This window comes from Syngnathoides biaculeatus, chromosome 12, assembly GCF_019802595.1.
Source record: "Syngnathoides biaculeatus isolate LvHL_M chromosome 12, ASM1980259v1, whole genome shotgun sequence".
NCBI classification, from domain to species: domain Eukaryota; kingdom Metazoa; phylum Chordata; class Actinopteri; order Syngnathiformes; family Syngnathidae; genus Syngnathoides; species Syngnathoides biaculeatus.
In genome coordinates, this window is record NC_084651.1 from 13,632,417 (window position 1) to 13,649,581 (window position 17,165).

Sequence of the window (17,165 nt, forward strand, 5' to 3'; positions counted from 1 at the left end):
CAGGGAGTCAAAGTAGATGCCTTTAATATCAAATTATCCTCATCAACTGATGCCCAACCGCTTGATTAAGCAGAATCGTGGATTTTTATCCCATGCTGGAGCAATTTGTCTGTTCACCATGGGAGTTTCCAAAATCCATACACTCTCTCTGTGGTTGTTTCTATTTAGTTATTTAGAGGGAACGTCATCAGATGGGGACAGACCGACAGAAAAGAGAAACCAGAACACAACCCAGTTTAGTACTCCAATTACTATAAAGCTATCACATAATCTGTGAAAGAAATGCAATACAAAATCCTGTGAGCAAGAAACACAACACAGTAACCAACAACATTTTCAAATCTTGTCAAGCATGTCTTGTCTTATTTATAGTCAAAAGTCACCTGTTTACAATTAAAATAAGGAACGTCATGCTTAAAATAAGACTCCTCACCTGAAAAGTAACGGGTGAGAAAATTTGAGTTTAACTAAATCAAAATTTGCAATCAGGGAAAATCAAGAAATGTACCAATGGAATAACAAAAGAAAACCCCCGACAATTTATTCTATGTATTTAAAGAAAAATATGTGCTTGGAACAAGTGGAAATTGTCTAAAAACATGTTGCGTTATAGGAGATGAGCCGTATTTGAAGTGTAATATGATTAGATAAGAAACAAATTCTTCAGCCTTGACTATGTAGTGCTGAAATTCTGCAGGTACTCTCGGGTCTAAATGAGAGGACAGTCCAGGGAGTTAATCATGATCATAAAGTCTTGTCTCTCCCGTTTGACAGACAACAAGATCTCCTGTTTCCTGAGCTGGGTAAAGTCCTTCTGGGGGATTATTATCTCACAAGTGAATAATCTCAAAACTTTTTTTTTTTTCCATAACTGATATGAACAATAAAGGGAGGGTTTGGAATCCCCCCAAAAAAGGCCCATTTTGTCTGTTTGTCTAAAACCTGTCAGTAGTACATAAGTAAAATGATCTAATAATAAAATAAAATAAACAAAACCTCTATGGCCCCATCTGGTACCTTATCTTTAAAAACCACTCCGGGTGGGAAAAAATAATGAGTTGTGACTGATGATGTGTCAGTCATTTGCCATGAACTCAAGTGTATACCTCCGCAGCCTTGGGCTTCAGGAACTTTCCTGAAATTACTGGTAAAAATGCACCTAGTCCAACAGAAGTTCAAAAGAAGGAATTGGAAAGATCCTGAGACAAAACAAGGTTGAGGAGACAGGCCCACAGACATTTGAGAAGATTTGGAACCAATGCAAAATAAGCAACATTTCTGAGTGACAGGTAAGTTTATTATCTCATTTTTTATTTTTAAGTGATTGTATATTGTGCAAAATAAAACTTCAAACCATGAACAATTTGTTGCGGAATAGCAGTGCTGTATTACAAATACGGTAAATCCAATAAATACCAATGTAGCAACCATGGCTAACGTCGGCTTGTTTACAGTCCAGGTGAGTGGGTTTGGCTTTGGTCAGAGACTCGAGTGGGTGTAGCATTTCTGAAGTGAGGCTACATTTATATTCCAAATTCTCTGTTAATCAACATTTAATATACAGTAGTTCACCATTTTGAGATTAAAATACTCACATCTTTATAATGGTCACTCTCTTTCCTTACCATGACATTCTCCCAAGCTTACACTGACAACCAGCCGTACTATAAAGTATAATGGTGTCTGACTCTTGCTGTTTTCTCTGCCGGTTCGCAATTAACCCTCGTTCATAATTATGACACATATTGAAAAACTTGGCGATTTTGATTAATAAACTGTCTGCTTTCTTCTCATATCTCATTTTTCCTGCTGTGCTCAAAACTCTCCATACTCACAAACCATAATAAAATATAAAAATATAAAATATAAAATTTGGGCTTGAACTAGCCTTGCATTATATGTGATAACAAGATAATACAGGTAATAGGATACACTACATTACAATATATGCTGTCATATCATTGACTTGAGGGGGAAGGGTTTATATTGTTATTTATAATAGAAAAGGTGCAGCCTTTATAAATGCATTTGGCCTGAATGTGGGCGTGTTTCTCAGCTTTCAGAATAAGGACAGCAACAGGGGTTTAAAGCAGTGCTTGTTTGTCCTCACAGCAGCCACCATGCAGAGAACACGTGTGCAAGTTGCTGTCATTCTCGGTGAGTCACACTCATTTCGCTATTGATTTCAGCACTCAGATGATGTGGAGAAATTGAAGACTGTGCATCATATCATGACGAAGAATTGTACCGAGTCTTTGTTTTGGCCCAGAGTGAGTCATCAGCTCGATTTTCTTAGTACGATAGGAAAAGCAGCTCAGAAAATGGATGGATGGTTGGACGGATGGATGAACAAATAAGGTTTGCTACATTGGTGTTTTCCCTAAGAGACAAACAAAAGAAAAATGATCAAATCTGGGCCCAATATTTTCTAAAATGTAGTGGGCAAAATTTGGATTTCTTTATATTTTCTAAAAAAAAAAAAAAAAAATCAGATAGTTTATTTAGGATCAATGGTAGACGCTTCATTATTTAAATGTTATTATTGGTTGACTTTTATTACACTTGTATAACTGTTGTTAAAGAAATAAGAGCGTTTACAAAGCTGAGCTGAGATGTGGAAATACCACAGGTGGTTGTGAAAAGATATACATTTAAGTGACTCACTCACATTTTCTTCCATGTTCAAAATGATTCATAACACTTTTCAATACCTGTACATCTGTCAAAAGATAATAAAAATAATGAAAATAATCCATCCAAGCGGTAGCTTCAGCAGGGATGCCCAGACTTCACTTCAACTCTTACAGGCGTGTCCTGAGTTGTCCCCACGGTCTCCTCCCTCTGGGATGTGGACACCTCACCAGGGAGGCATCCGGAAAGCACCCGAATCAGATGGCCCGCCCACCTTTGCTCAGTGCAGAGGAGCAGTGGCTCCACTCTGAGCCCCTCCCGGATGACCGAGCTTCTCATCCTATCTCTAAGGGAGACCCCACACTATGTGGAGGAAACTCATTTTGCCTGCTTGTATCCAGGATCTTGTCAGTCATGACCCACAGCTGGTGACACTAGGTGAGGGTACTAACGTAGATCGACCGGTAAATTAAGACCTTTGCCTTTCAGTTTAGCTCCTTCTTTACCACAATGGACCAATACAAAGTCACTATCACTGCAGAGGCAGCAACATTCTGCCCGTCAATCTCCTGTTCCATTCTTCCCTCACTCATGAATAAGACCCCAAGATAGTTGAACTCAGAACATCACTCGGGTTCTGATGGGAGGGGGTGGGGGGAATTCCCAGTGGGAGTGCTCTCCAGCACCCCCTCTAAGGACTCCAAAAAGGATATGTACTCTGAACTGTTGTTTGGTGCACAGGCAGAAGTGATAGTCAGGACCTGTCCCACTACCTGAAGGCAATGGGAGGCTATCCCCTCATCCACTAGTGTGAATCCCAACATACAAACAGTTGGCGACTTCCCTCCCAGTGAGGTGACACTCCATGTCCCTAAAACGAGCTTCTTTAGCCGGGGATCGGATCTCCAAGGTCACCGCCCAGCTCATATGGCACCCGACTCCTACGGACCCTCCCACAAGTGGTAAGCCCATGGGAAGGGAACCCATGTTACCCGTTTCAGCCTGTGGGTGCAGGCTCGGCCATCAGGTGCTTGGCTTTGAGCCCCATCTTCAGGTCTGACTCCAGAGGCGCGCTCCGATGACCCACGTCCAAGCAAATTGTTTTTCAGTGCATCAAAGGAGTCTTCTGAGCTGTGCTTTGTGTGATTCCTCACCTAGGACCTCATTGCCGTAGGTAATCTTTCCAGAGGCATAAAGCCCAGACAACTTCCCTCCTCGGGTCACTGGGAGACTGAAATCCCTCCACCACGATAAGGTGATACTTCAAGGAGGAGGGTATGTCTTAGCAGATCCTTGAAAGTCCAGTCAAGTTTTTTTGTCTTGTCCGAAATCAAAATACAACTTCAAGTTGGCAAAGACTGATGACATTCCCATATCTACCGCTTCCTTAAAATTGTTGGGGATTTTAATAATTTACAAATACTGTAATTTATGTCCTGAGAGATACCAACCCTTCAATAAATTAAGAATTTGTTTCCACTCAGAATTTGGGCAGCACATGAATAATTTTGGTCAGGAGATTAAATTATTTCTTCTCTTCTTCTTTTTGCACTTTAGGATTTCTAGTGCCTCACATTTGCAGCCTTGCCAGCAGCACTTCCCAATCAGATTGTGCTACATGCATTTCACTTTTATGCAAAAAGCAAAAGTTTCTCTTTAAGAGCATCTGTGAAGGTAAATTTATGTTTTTTTTCCATCACTTTCAAGCTTTATTTGAATTTTCTTGATGCATTATTGGAGAAATAATTATGTTTCCTCAGGAACCTCAGCGCTTGCAGCTCTTGAATTGATTTGCTTTTAAGTTTGAACTGCAAGGGTCATAGCCCGGAGCAAAGTCTATATAACTTAATAGAGAGACAATAGCCGTGACTTATCCTCCCTGTTGTGCATTGAGGAGTAGCATAAAACATAAAACAGCCTTTTGAACAAACAAGCGTATGCTCACATGTACAAAACCTGTTTCTCCACCCGTCTGCTTTTTTTCCGCTCTCTTGTCACACGACAGGCTCAGAAGTGTGTAACATGACAATCCGGGGTGCATTACTCAGATTTGATGGGTCGCAAGACTGTGTGTGTGCCTGGGATGAAGGCGGGACCGTACGAGAGGTGTTGGCACAATGCGAGCTGAAGCCAGGTGCTGTATCCGCCACACAAGCCATGACATTTGTTGTTTACCAAAGGCGATCACATGTATGAATAATGCCTTTTGTGGCACTAGCTACTGGAATAACAGACCTTCGTCGAATTTGATGAAACTAATCAGTCTGATTGTTTTTTTTTTTTTTATAGCTCCACACAAGACAAGTACACTGACTGACGGGCAATCAAATAGTTTTATAGATATTGGTAATTATTTATAAATTTCGCACAAGCAACGTGACATTTACCTCACTCACGGAGTTGATGTGTACACGTCTTTTTTTTTTCTTTTTTCTAGAGGATGCTGCCGAATCATGCACAGAACAAGTGAGACTATGTGTGAGTGATTCTGTTTGTAACAAGCGTTTGGCACCTGTCCTTCAGACTTGCATGAAGGCCCGGTGTGGCCATGACAAATGCGGTCAAGAAACTCAACAGTTCTACAGTATCGTGGAACACAACTTAGCTATGAGGCTGGCCATGTGTGACTGTGATCCTTCAGATGTAAGCTGCGTACAAATGAAAGCGGCTATACATGGCAGCGCATGTGAAGATGACCCTTGGGTCTGTCAGGAGGCTGTGAGACGCTGTGTGGAGGATCATCATTGCAGGTAGGCACGGTGCATAATTTACTGACAAACAATAAACTGCTCAAATCGATTATTCCTTTTTGAAGGGAAAAAAAAAACATCTGAAGAGATGAAATTCATAATGGGTCTTATTTTGTTATTGATTATACATTAAGTTAGAGCTTCAATTTTATTGCAAAAATGTGGGAACAAATAAATGAAGTCAATTAAAATCTGTAATTAGACCACCATTATCCCATGCATCACTTCATGCTTTTCGACCCCCTGACCTCCATTTGCACTACCCCAAGCACACAGAACAAATGAAACGGAGCTCACTAATCACTAATTCTATCAAAGTAGGAGCATTTTATAAAAATGATTTCATTTTGAAGCGCTTATGTCATGTCAGTTAACTTATGAGGTAAGACAGCAAAGAAACAAGACTGTGGCAGTCACACGCAAGACAGAGCCAACAGCTTACGGAATCAAGGATTTCATATCGATTCTTTGTTGCGTGTTTAGGATGGACACAAAAGTTTGAAAATAACGGACAAAGTGAGTGAATAATTTTACAGAAGGAGCGTTGCAAAATGAAGGACATTACTGTGACATAAGCAGTTTGCCAATTACCTCTGAGGACACGTGTGGCTCCTGCAGTCGGGAATTTATTGTCAAGACTGCTTTATTATTTTACTCTTATTATTTTTACATCGATTTATGTTATTTAATTGTGCACTTGTATGTATCAAAATGTAAAGTTATAACTTAAAACATGCCCGTACACAACACAGTAGACAGATTTCTTTCTTTCTTTCTTTTTTTTTTTTTTACTCAGAACTGATTGCATTTCCATTATTTTTTTATGAGGTTGGAATTGGATTATGTTGGTCAGTTAAGATTGTAGTGTAGTTTAAAATCAAAGTTTTACTTTTATATAATAGCCCCAAAAAGTTTTAGGACTGTATGGCAAACAAGACTATTTATTCTGTGTATTTTTCATTTTGTTTCTTTCTTTTACAATTAAAAAAAAACTTTTTAAAACCATGATTAAAGGGCCATTGTCATGAAATGCATGATTTTTAGTATGTTATTAATTTAAAAAACAGCAACCGACATGTACCCATGCCTTTTTTTTTCGCTTTTTGTAACTCCCGCCATGAAAATCCTCTCGAGGGATTTGTTTTCGAGAAGAAGAAGGAAGTCACGTGCATGGCAGGACCGCGCTCAAGTGGACTCATTTGTTTCTATTAGTTTTACCTCCGGGAAGGTAGCTCGTTGTTCCTTCGTGTTAGCCAAAACGCCGGCTCGTTGCATTGCTGGACATTGCTTGACACTCAGGAGGATGGATTTACCCTTCATAAGTTTGCAAGAGACCCGTTTCTCATGAAAAATTTATTGCACGGGTGCAAATAACGAGAGCTTCATGGGTTCCAAATGACAGATAGGCGTGTATACAGCTACTAAAAAAACTAATAGTTTGGGGCGGACCACGTAATCCGTCTCTCATAATGTAAGAAAAGATCTGCGTACGTATGACAGGGGTGCTAAATGTGTCGATGTGCGCGTCGGACGGCTTCCACATCGGCTTGCCCACGAAGGCTGCCGCATCATGCCTCGCGGACGTGCATGACTTCAGCCAGGCAGCCTGGGCACAACGCGGCAGCCTTCGGATGAACCATCGTGGCCCTTGTCGGCCAGGGTGGCTCAACTTTGCTCCCGAGCCGGTCCGCTTCACGGCATTGGCGTCGCACGCGGCTGAGTGTGCCATTGCTGACAGGGTTGTTCATAGTCGCCGCTGTTGTCCGCAATGAACAACACCGCCGATGGCAGCAGTGATAAACAATTGTTTATAGCACACTCAACCACGAGCGATGACAACACCGTAAAGCGGCCCGGCTCGGCACCGTGATAAGCCACTTCGGCGACGAAAATGAGCCACCCTGGCTGACAAGGCTGCTGCCGCATTGGCCTTGTGGATGGCAGCGGCTATGAACAACGCTGCCCGCAATGGTGCACTCAGCCGCGTGCGACGCCAATGCTGTGAAGCGGCCCTGCTCGGCAGCGAAGTTGAGCCACCCTGGCTGACAAGGACTGCGATGGCTCATCTCCACCGCGGAAGTGGATCGGACGGGGAGGCGGTTTGGCCGTGATCGTATATCATCTGAATATGGCTCGAAACAATAGTGTAATATTGCCCCGGTAACTTCACTCAGTTATGTGGTGTTCTCCTTTTCGAAAAGAGCTTCTGTGTCAGAAGGGGCGTGTTCATCTCCCACAATAGGGGCCACCGCTGTTTTCAAATGCAGATGTCCGGGGTGATGTCACGTACAGGGATGCAATATGGTGACCACTTGGATGTCGTCAAATGACACTTCCGCAACTTGTTTTATTTACACGCTTTATTTTTTCGTATAGACATTGAAGTGAATAACGTTATATTTATTTTTCATTACAGTATCTATTTTAGAATGTTTATAGGGATGACACTTGACCTTTAAGAAGTTTTGCCTGCTTCTGTTGTCTTGCAGAGAATTGTTAGCAAGTTTTCAAGGCAAGTGCTGGAGCTCCAAGGTGTCAAAATGCACGGACGTAGCTCTTCAAAGTGAATGTTTCCGCCTCATGAATCCAGCTCTCATCCTCGGAGGAGAGTTGGAATGCAGAAAGGCATTCGTGGCCACTCTGGGCACTGCACTGCACCATCCGTGCTCATGTCAACAAGTGCACGGTGCTGATCTCTACGTGTGCAACATGATTCATGATGTGCTTCACAACAGATCACACTTCAGTGAGTAAGGTGTCCATGATTCACAGCCAGCCCTTATTATTAATTATACCCAATATTCAAGGATTTTTTTTTCATTTGGATGGCAAGAGACCCAATGGATGAGGGATAATGGTCCTTCTAATCCTCCCCCAGTCAGTGAATCAGATGAAGGACAGAGCAGGCTATCTGGTAATGGTCCAGGCAAATATTCAACTTTGCTATAAAACCATCTCTGTTATACAAGACGTGCATTTTGAATCTGAATCTAATTGATGCATGTCTTATTTGTCTTATCAGATTATCTGATCTATAGCTGCGCGGCTGCACTGCTGGTGGGAATTCTGTTAATGGCACTTTTGTGTAAAATACGGTGAGTCCATCAATGTTTGATAAGGAACACCTGATAAGCAATGTTATCATTTGAGTGGAACCTCCAAAGTCCAAGACAACCAAATGAATCACTTCCAATTTAAAAAAAAATGTGTTCATGGAAAATAATGTAACAGTGTTTGAATAGTAGCAATAGTAATATAGGATTGTACAATAGTGTTTTAGCATGGTGAATGAATTTATCCCATCATTAAGACATTTATGAATATGTTTAATGTAACACTTGAATATGCATTGCACCCATAATTATGCAAAGATAAGGTACCCACTGTATAATAAAGGCAATAAACAAAATAAATTCCTAGTACTCAACCTTTCAGGTGAGGGAAACAGAAGGTGCATGCAGAGGGATTTTTTTTTTCACCGTGTGGCAATTTATCAGTATTTATGAAATTAGTGATATCTTTAGAACAACCACTAAACGGAGTAATGTGGGGATGTCACACACAATAATTTTGGGGCATATGTTATCAAAACATTTAGATTGAACTCCAAACTGTACATTTTTGGGGTATTTGAAATTAGAGGCTTCCATGTATTGTATTGTGAAAATAAATCTTTGTGTTGTAGGGTGGGGAGAAGAGCCAAGAAGCAAGACAAAACCAGATTCCAACCTCTTCCAAAAAGTCATTGCATTGTTACTACGCAAGATTTTCCGTAAATATGATTTTGGTCATTTTGTACCGCTTTGAACTCCTGTCAAACTAGAAGGATGACCCAGTTAGATTGCCATGAGATGTTATTGTTATTGGTATCCATCCTTAACCTCGTTTACTTCTTTTCGTACATCTCTTGCAATGTTGCCTGGAAAAAAGTAACCTTGCATTAAACTATAAACATCAGTGTTCAGTTCATGAATAAATTAATGTACATGTTTCGCAAGATGTCTAAAGTGTGTTAAATGGTTTGTATAACAACAATGAAGTGTTTTAATGGACACGCTCCCCGCAAATTGAGGTGACACAGTGACTCCCCAAGGCTTGATAAACTGCATTCTTCGTAGCCGTCCTGTTGTGAGAATCCCACGAGGAGACCCCTAGTGGACCCTAAAGTAATTAGCAGCAATTTTGGTTTTCCGTCATCCAAGACCTTTTTCTCATTTGAACTGGCAGGAACCCAAGAGGGGCCCGATGGACTATGGGATGCACATACAGCAACAAACCATTTGCTTGATATTCAAACATGCATGCAAGGTGGCCACTGGCAATTGAGCACTGCAACCAGCGAAACCAAGGATAAATGTCTGTTTTGATATTTCACACACTCTGAAGAAATATTTCAAATGTATACCATGATGTATCATTGTGTCAATTTTGCAAGCTCAGTTGTGAAATTTCGAGAACTGTTTGACTTGATTTAACTCCAAGGAGAATGAAATATGATTTGATCCATTAACAGTTGATGTGCCAAGAATGAAGTTTAAACTGTCTATTGATATGCTTGACCTGTGTGGAATTGATATTAATATGTTGTTTTAAACCCATTTTATGGGTCAAAAACTGATGGGGGTGGTCTGGTATAGACCCCTCCGACACCTCCTGAGGGTATTTGACCACTAACTCCCGCTCTCTTGCCTTTCTAACTCCTTAGATATTGTCTTGCTATCAGCTCCCCAGGCACCCCTCCTCCCTTTCACCTTCATATTCTCCAAAGGAAGCCTGAAGAACAACCATTTTTGGTGTTATGAATTTATGGTTCTTGTTTTGCTTTTCTACATCTTTTTGGTCTTCAACAAAATCTGTTGGTCTCGGTGCTTCTTGTGATGTGCCCAGAGAGAGACCACTCCCAGAGACTGGTTGATCTGGATTCATTAATAGGCACTGCAAGCGTTTGCCAGACTTACAATACGAGCAAATTACTAGCTTCGGACAAAATCTCAACTTTCTCCTCTCGCTCTCCCCTTCGCTCCCATCTGCAATGAATGCATGAAACACCTTTTCCATTTTACACCAACACACAATGTTCTATTTCCCATTTTCTACACCTATTTTCGTTCTTTCACCGTTGTTAGTGTTATTTTCGTTCTTTAGTTAGACCCCTTGTGTCTCTCCTTCTAGATCCCTTGTAGATGTCATTAAATATTCAACAACAAGAAAATCCACTCTTGGTTGTATTTTGTGTTTGTGTTTGTAAGCCAGTCATTGAGAACTCAACATTTCATAAAATGTAGCAATCTTCAGATTACGAGTGATTTTAAAGCAAAGGATTCTCATCACTTTACCTGAATTTTATACACATAAAAAGTGATGTGGTGCACCTTTACAGGACAAATTAATTTGATTTTAACAGGTAAAGCATAAATCAGGCTAACCTGGAAGTGAATGCAGGTGTTTACCTTCCTTTGTAACTTTCCCCAAACTAATTACATGTTGAATCACAGAAGGTGTAGTACACTCACCTGACTTCGGTACAAGCAGGATGGGTTCACATACCTGTCAATGTTTTGGAGCGCCAACCTGTATAAACTACCCAAAAAATCCTTATAGAGAGCAAAAAAATCCTGATAACCGAAGCAAATTATATGTCAAAATAACAGTCGGAAAAACACTAAGTTTTTCAATGATTTTTATTGTAGATCTCCGTAATGATAATATCTGAAGTTAATGTCTAATTCTACTAAGTAGAATGATAACAAAGATGACTATTTATCAGTCAGGCTACAATACCTCAGATATTTGTAAGAGAGATTCACCAAAGACAATCAGTGATGGGAAAACAACAATGTTTTGAAAGATTACATATCTACTGAATGCCGATGATCAATTCCTTATTTTTAGTGAATAAGGAAGGAGCTGATCTGTATGATAAGGCTAACAATAAGCTATAGATGAACTCACTGACATTAGCTCTTGTTCATATGAAGCCATTCTCAATCTAATGACCCAGTCACACCATGACGTTCTGGTCAGCATTCTATAGCGTTTGAGGAAACGTTGGTAGTCACCCATGGTCGCCGGGATAACGCCAGAAGAGCCTTGTTTGAATCCTAGTGAACGTCAATGATTGCCGGGAATCGGCGGAGAACGCTGGTCCGGAAAAAAAGTTTTGAACATGCACAAATGTTTTCACTGACGTTTAATTTTAAACGCTGCAGAACGTTCAAGAACGTTCGTGGAACGTTTTACTAAGGTTCGCTGAGCGTTGCACGCGTTTGGCCATCGTTAGTCAGTCGTAACTCGAGCTTTACTTGGTTGTTACTTAATCGTTTGCTTTGCAGTGAATGACTCACTGGCGACCTGTCAACGACCACTGAACAATCCCGTAGCGCACACAGCATGTAACTAAGGTCAAATGAATGTCCTTTGGCATCCATTGAGCGTCATTCGTGCGTATCCCGAACGTTCATGCATATGGGTATATAAACCGATGCTTTGCATTCTTACTTGCAGCGCAAGTTGCTGAAGTCCACACCCTACCTTTTTTTCGTCTAGGCGGCATGATGCTGACTGTTCAAACTCACGAGAACAACTGAAGTGAGTATGTATGAAAAATTACACGCCAGCAAAACGCTATTCTGTCGTTATACACCCGTTTAGTCACACGCTCAACACGGTTGTCTAACATTGACAAGTACACACTAATGGTTTTTAGGCGTATCTTATTTGGTCGCTGTTACACGCTTCTTGTGCGTTAGACACATGTTAGTCATGCGTTAGACACACGTTAATCACACGACAGATGTGTCATCCTCATTTGAGAACGCTGAAAAATAGAACGATTGAAATGTTCAGAGAACGTTTACAAGAACGTCATGGTGTGACGGGGCCATAAGTAAATGCAACGTCCATCTTGACATACATATGACACCCTTGTGGTGAAAACACAACATTGAATTATATTACTGTCAGCTGTGATAAAAACACAACCATGAGCTAGAATGCTAGCAAGAGAGCTACAACGTCAGCTACAATAATCCCATGTATTTGTAATGAGGCCCAGGTGGCTAACTAGCGAGCATGCACACTACATTAGCTTCAAGCTAAGTCAAATTAATTTGAGCCACAAATGATCAAAGTCAAGATAAAAAAAATGACTTTCACTTTGTGTTGCAGTCAATTAATAGGTCCTATCTCGATAGGTCAGCCTCACCAATAGCGTATCGTTAACGATTTGATTGATTGTGAGAGGTAGCTGAGAGCCGGCCAGCAGCTCCTCGGCCACAGCCTCCATGTTTCCCGTGGTGAGGTGTCCGGCTTGGTGGTGCTCGATCCGGACCATAGATTTACTGGAAAGTTACCAGAAATGAAAGTATTTTGCTATTCTAAATCAACATCTGCCGCTGCGCTAAACATCATACCTTCTGCGACAAAAGTCTTTGATGCAGGCTACGTTTGGAATTCCCCAGCTTTCGGTTTTCCCCACAATAGAGTAGACTAGCGCCATTCTGGGTAACAGGAAAGGAAAATTTTCAAAATCCGTATGATTTGTGATTTACGGCCGTGTACGTAAGATTCATCCCAAATCCATGTGAACTACGGCTAAACCGTACGAGTTGACAGGTATCGGTTCAGTTCCCACTCAGGGACGGTGTTGAGATGAGCCCTGCGACTGACCAACAACCAGTTTAGGGAGTAGTCCGTCTTTCACCCAAAGTTTGCTGGGATAGGCTCCAGAAAATCTATGACCCTTCTGAGGATAAGTGGCTCAGAAAATGAATGGACAATTACATTTAGTTAACCCTCATATACAGTACACGACAGCAGAGACGCTCAATGCGTCAATCGCAGTTGACTACTCAATTTCAAAGGTAGTTTGAACCCCCCACTTCCCAAAAAAACATAGATGGCGGGAGGTTAGCTGCTTGAAAAGTAGATCTTGGGGCAAAAACGTTGGTTTCTGCACTACAGTGTTTATCTGTCAGTTTTTATGATAGTGGTGTGGATGCAAGTGAGGCGAAACAGACCTTGTAATTAGATTTAGCATTTTCTGCACTGCCGTGTTAATGGGATGCAGCTGCAAACTCAGACTTCAGACATTCATCCATTATTTTATTTTTTTTTTAATATAATTCCTCCTCTTCAGGGTCACTGGGAAACTAGAGCTTTTATCAACTGCTTTATAGAGCGAGAGACACAGTATACATACACAGTATATATATATATATATATATATATATATATATAAAGTATTTTGCTGTCAGATGATAGTTTTAAATTATGAACAAAAAAAGTTTTTAATTTATTTTAAACAGCTTTAAAGGTAACATATAAAGGCCGCTCTGACAGTTACTTCTGTTTGACCCAGTTTTGTATCTGCTTTGTCCATATTTGGCCAAGACTACCCCGTTTCATCTGACTTGTTTTGTCCGTGTAATAGATGTACTTGTGAGGCCATGCATGTTTGTTATGTTGACAGCACTGGAACGAAAGTGGAAAGGAAATAAGGAGATCTTTGCTAGTGACAAAGATAAATTTGAGTGAACTGAATTCAGGCTTCTTAGCAGAAAAAAATATGGAACTAAATGCGTGAACTATTTTAATCAATCTTTCACATGTTTACTGAAACACCATAGAGACAATAATGTATGACATGCCAAATTATAGGAAGTGTTGGTGTAGTTAAAATACGCCACCTTTAAGGGTCAATGTTGGTCATGGTGAGCTTCTTGAAAATTATTCTCACTGTACGTTTCACACACACAAAAACATACAATATTAATTGTCAAACAATGACTCCTGATATTTCACAATCCCGAATACCGCAGTGGTCGCAGAAGGGCAAAAGAAAAAGATAAATGCTTGGAAATTTGGACTCAATGAACGGTACAGATCATTGATAGACCAGTGGTTTTCAACTTTTATTGAACAAAGGCACAAAAATCTCGTGGCACATCACCAAACAAAAATGCCACATAAAGTATACAGAGCGACATTGATGATCTAATTTATTCACAATTTTACATCATCAAGGCTTTATTGTCATTGACATCTGCAGTGGATTCTGATCACTGTGTGTCTTTGCCAATTTAGCAGACCCTTCTGTAACAAGCTGTCTGCTCTGGGGAGGCGACGGTGTGTCAGTGGCGATGCGCTTGGCTGAGTAACAATTTGGTCCTTCTAAACTTATGCCCATTCAGACCATGTCTGAATTCTGGCAAGAATTCTGTCTGCTGTTCTAATCCTATTTTGGTGAATTTGTTTGGGCACAGGCAGTCAGAAACTGAGGTCCATGGACATCTTAAAAGTTGGCAGCAGTTATTGACAGGTTATTAGGAATTTAAAAAGCATATTCCACTGACAATGTATGTTGCCTCCAGCTGAGAACACTGACGCATTATCCTCTTCCACAAAGAGATGTGTCCATTGAGAGTATTTTGCACTACATTTTAAAGGGAATGAGAGGAGCCGCTTTGATTGGCAATGGATGAAGTCCGCCCTGATTTGTGCCAGTCCTAAAAATAATGCCCTGAATGTGAAATCATAGCCTGTTTGGTTGAGCCTACGTCTGATATGCCTACTCATATAGAATTTAAGACATTCAGAGATCTTATTCTCTCTGAGTCACAATCTTTTTTTTTTTTTTTTTTTAGCTTTTATCGCAGTCTTGTTTTAAAAGCTGCAATAAAGCTTCAATTATACATTTCAAAGTAGTTGAGTTAATTTGAATGAATTCCCAATGATTTCTCAGAGTGTGTAGTAGTTGAGAAACATTGGGTGAGGCAGCCCAATGCTTAACTAATTCCAGGCACCCAAAACAGGTGCTACACTGTAACCTGACAAATTAAAGGTCATAACATCCTAAATGTTCTACAATAGTGGCAGAATTGCATCACATTAAAAGCAAAACTGCACCGAAGGTATTCCTAGTCACACACTTACTGGCTGTTATTTATTTCTCATTTTTGTTTCTCTAAATAATCCTCATGGATGAGACAGAAAATGTTTTCCCAGTGATCTTCCATCATTATTTTATAAAATGTCTGGAAGAATGGAAGCTATTTTTATTGGTGCTCTCTTAATTTCCTTGGTGTCTTTCATTGTCTACCACATTTTATAAATTTATTTTTGGTTTTGTTTTGTTTTTTAGCATTCTGTCTTTGTTTTTGAAGAGATTCAATCCAGCTGCTGCCTCTCCTCCTTTGTTTTTGTGAATGTGAACTGCGCCTCCAGATACGCTGCTCAGCTCCTTGTTTGTTATCTGGCATTTATGGTCATGTCAAGAGAGTTCAAGCTGTCACCCTTGAACTCAGTTTGATTTGAAAATTGTTTGTCTGCACCACAGAGCGAGTCCGCCATTATCGGCATGATCTCGTTGGGCTTTCTGAGATGAAGGCTGAGAGTTTATCTCTGTTAAGAAGAAGTCATGAAGAAATTTGAACCGCAGCTGAAAAACATTGCATCTAAATGATAACCATTTAAATTCTATCCACATAAGTGCATGTAGAAATCAGAGAGCCACTCAGGGCGGAAGAAAGTTAAGCCCAGACAATTGCTTACATAAACTTTAATGGTGCAATAATCAACAGTGTCTCTGCGCAGCTTTCACATATTTTTTGCAGCATAATTTGAACTCACTCTTGCCTAATGAGGATAGACTTTTGCAGGAAATCTATTACCACACTTTAATAAATGTATGCAAATATATACAATTGCTCCTCATTCATCTTCATTAGTGAAGTATCATTAGGTCATACTGAGTTTATTGGCTATTACACTGGATTTTCAACTTAATTGGCAGCTGTAAACAATTAACTAAATACTGTAGTTAGATTATCGGTCAGATGTGTTTATTTTTAACTTATCTATTGCACAATTGTATTTATCGGCATTATCATCGTTTATTCAAGATTGAGTTAACAAGTGAGGGGAGAATAACATCTAAAGTGCTGCAAGTAGACTCATATTCCATCACATGACTCATATTCGGTCGGAAGGTATGGTTTTGTTCTACTGTTTTTATCATAGTCATTTGCAGCCCTTTTTTGGAGGCTGTTCAAGCTTCCTTAATGGAGTCGAAAGGAAAAGAAGAAGAAGCTCAAGCATCCCTAAATTGGATCACAGCACCCTAAGTTTTTATTTTTTCTTAAAACTACAATATATGTGCTTTAAAATAAGATAGTAAAGTCTTTGAAACTAAATATTTGAACAAAAACAGTGAAGTTTATTTTTCCTGGCCAAGATCTTGGGACTTCTAAACTTCCGACCGTTTGTTAAAACAAGACAAAGACGAGAAACAATGAGTGCACGTTTCGAATTATGTTTGCCAATCCTGAGGATAAATTCTACAGAGTCTGATCAGAATTCAGTGAAGTTCGTCATGAAAAAGACTGCAAGGTAGCTTTTTTTTTGTTTCCCAGAATTACATACCACAGGATACAACTATGCGACAAGTAATTAAGTACTAACCTTCTGCTGTCTTTATTCCTGATATGAATGTGATTGAGAAGGATGAATGCAGCCTATAAAAAGGCCACCTGCATCTTGTTTTAGAATGAAAAGTAGAATTCCAGCTCGATGATGGTTTGCAATGGCCAAGTTAATGGAGTCGATATTATTAACAGAGAGAGATTATTTGAGCGAGACATACTTTAAATGTCAGACAAACTTTGAACTAGTTGAAGGGCAAACCAGACAGACACACGTTAAGTTCCCTGCACAAAGAATGTGAGACAGCAAGAAGAAGCAAAGTACTCATTATCCAATCGAGCCAAATGTGCGAAGGAAACAAAA

At 40.1% G+C, this 17,165-nt stretch overlaps 1 protein-coding gene across 1 annotated transcript; it reads left to right on the forward strand.

Annotated features, from left to right (window-relative positions):
- The first annotated feature begins 1,429 nt into the window (after positions 1 to 1,429).
- On the forward strand, positions 1,430 to 9,157 carry gfral (GDNF family receptor alpha like). The gene is given in 11 exon segments (XM_061837759.1): positions 1,430 to 1,491; positions 2,094 to 2,095; positions 2,098 to 2,157; positions 4,189 to 4,306; positions 4,623 to 4,765; positions 4,921 to 4,977; positions 5,069 to 5,381; positions 7,871 to 8,127; positions 8,215 to 8,295; positions 8,404 to 8,476; positions 9,067 to 9,157. Coding segments are annotated over 11 exon segments (1,257 nt in total).
- The last annotated feature ends 8,008 nt before the right edge of the window (positions 9,158 to 17,165 follow it).